The sequence below is a fragment of the Cyprinodon variegatus genome, unplaced genomic scaffold, assembly GCF_000732505.1.
Source record: "Cyprinodon variegatus isolate N-32 unplaced genomic scaffold, C_variegatus-1.0 Scaffold584, whole genome shotgun sequence".
NCBI classification, from domain to species: domain Eukaryota; kingdom Metazoa; phylum Chordata; class Actinopteri; order Cyprinodontiformes; family Cyprinodontidae; genus Cyprinodon; species Cyprinodon variegatus.
In genome coordinates this window covers 202,332-203,475 of record NW_015151037.1, presented here as the reverse complement: position 1 = coordinate 203,475, position 1,144 = coordinate 202,332, and the positions used below count along the sequence as shown (strand labels likewise).

Here is a 1,144-nt window from a genome sequence, read left to right as displayed (position 1 = left end):
CGATTCGGTGTCAGGGGGGCGCCATATTTAGAAACCGAGGAACAATAGACAACTACGACGAAAGGTTAACCAGTATATTTGCAAAGTCCATTAAAAGAACCTGTTCCTCTTCGATGTCTAGCAACTCTAGATCCATCTCTGTGACCGTGATATCTTGCAGACACGCCATTGTTGTTTTAAAAAATAAACACTCCCGCCAGCGCCGCCAGAGTTCTTGTGAGTTCTCCAATGGGCTTCCCCTTGTGCTTTGGCAGGAAACTGCTGTGCGTCCCTAGAAATTCCAGACCGACGGTGCAGAAAGATACCAGCAAAACTGGTTTGCAACCAGACCCAAGCAACATTTGATGTGTGCGGTTGCAGAAGTATAATCTGCCCTTTATTCTAAAGTTATAAAACCTTAAGTACTTAGAATAATTCCTGATGTTGCTGATTTTTATGTCTTAGTTATCTGTAAATATTGTGTTGAATATTTACAGTCAATCTAACCTGTAACTAATTAATGTCATGAAACTCGTCCGTGTTGAATTTATGTTGATAATAAAGTGATCTTCTGTCTTTTCCAGAATACTGGACACATAGAGAGCCATACTTTTGCCACAAGCACGCTCACACAGTTCTGCATCCTCTTTAAGAGAACCTTGATAACTATATGTCGAGATCAGGTAGGTGACCGTATTTTGCCATCAGATTCAATTGCCTAAAGGCCAGAACACACCGAATCGTGCCTAAGAGGTCGTGGTGTTGTTTCCTGCAGGGGGCAGCGTAGCTCTAACTGATAGAGCCCAGGTCTATTTTATTCGGACTACGCAGCAATTCAGCAGCAATTTCATGGGTCTGACAGGAAGAAAGATGCAGTTACAAAGTAAAACACATCCGCTTTGGGTGAAAATCCCCCCAAAAAATCTGTTAATCTGACGGGGAAAGAGTCAGTTTGGAGTAACACATCGCGTTTATGGTTAGCAGGACAGACTGGAGCAAAAACAATGAATGAAACATTAAAATAGAAACTTTCCCCATGATGGGAGTTCAGGAGGACAGGAAACGGATAAAGTAGTGATCCTCTTTGAGCCTCACAGAAACCAGAATAAGGAGGAGCAGACAGAGCAGGTCAGCGCAGCGTATCTCTCTCACCTCTTTATGGAAA

The 1,144-nt window shown here is 42.8% G+C and overlaps 1 protein-coding gene across 1 annotated transcript in view; it reads left to right on the top strand.

Annotated features, from left to right (window-relative positions):
• LOC107095920 (ATP-binding cassette sub-family G member 4-like) overlaps nucleotides 1-1,144 on the top strand; it is a 30,346-nt gene that overhangs the window by 18,118 nt on the left and 11,084 nt on the right. The window contains exon 9 of the mRNA XM_015392291.1: nucleotides 564-662. Coding sequence (XP_015247777.1) covers nucleotides 564-662 — 99 coding nt within the window. The remainder of the gene's footprint in view (nucleotides 1-563; nucleotides 663-1,144) is intronic.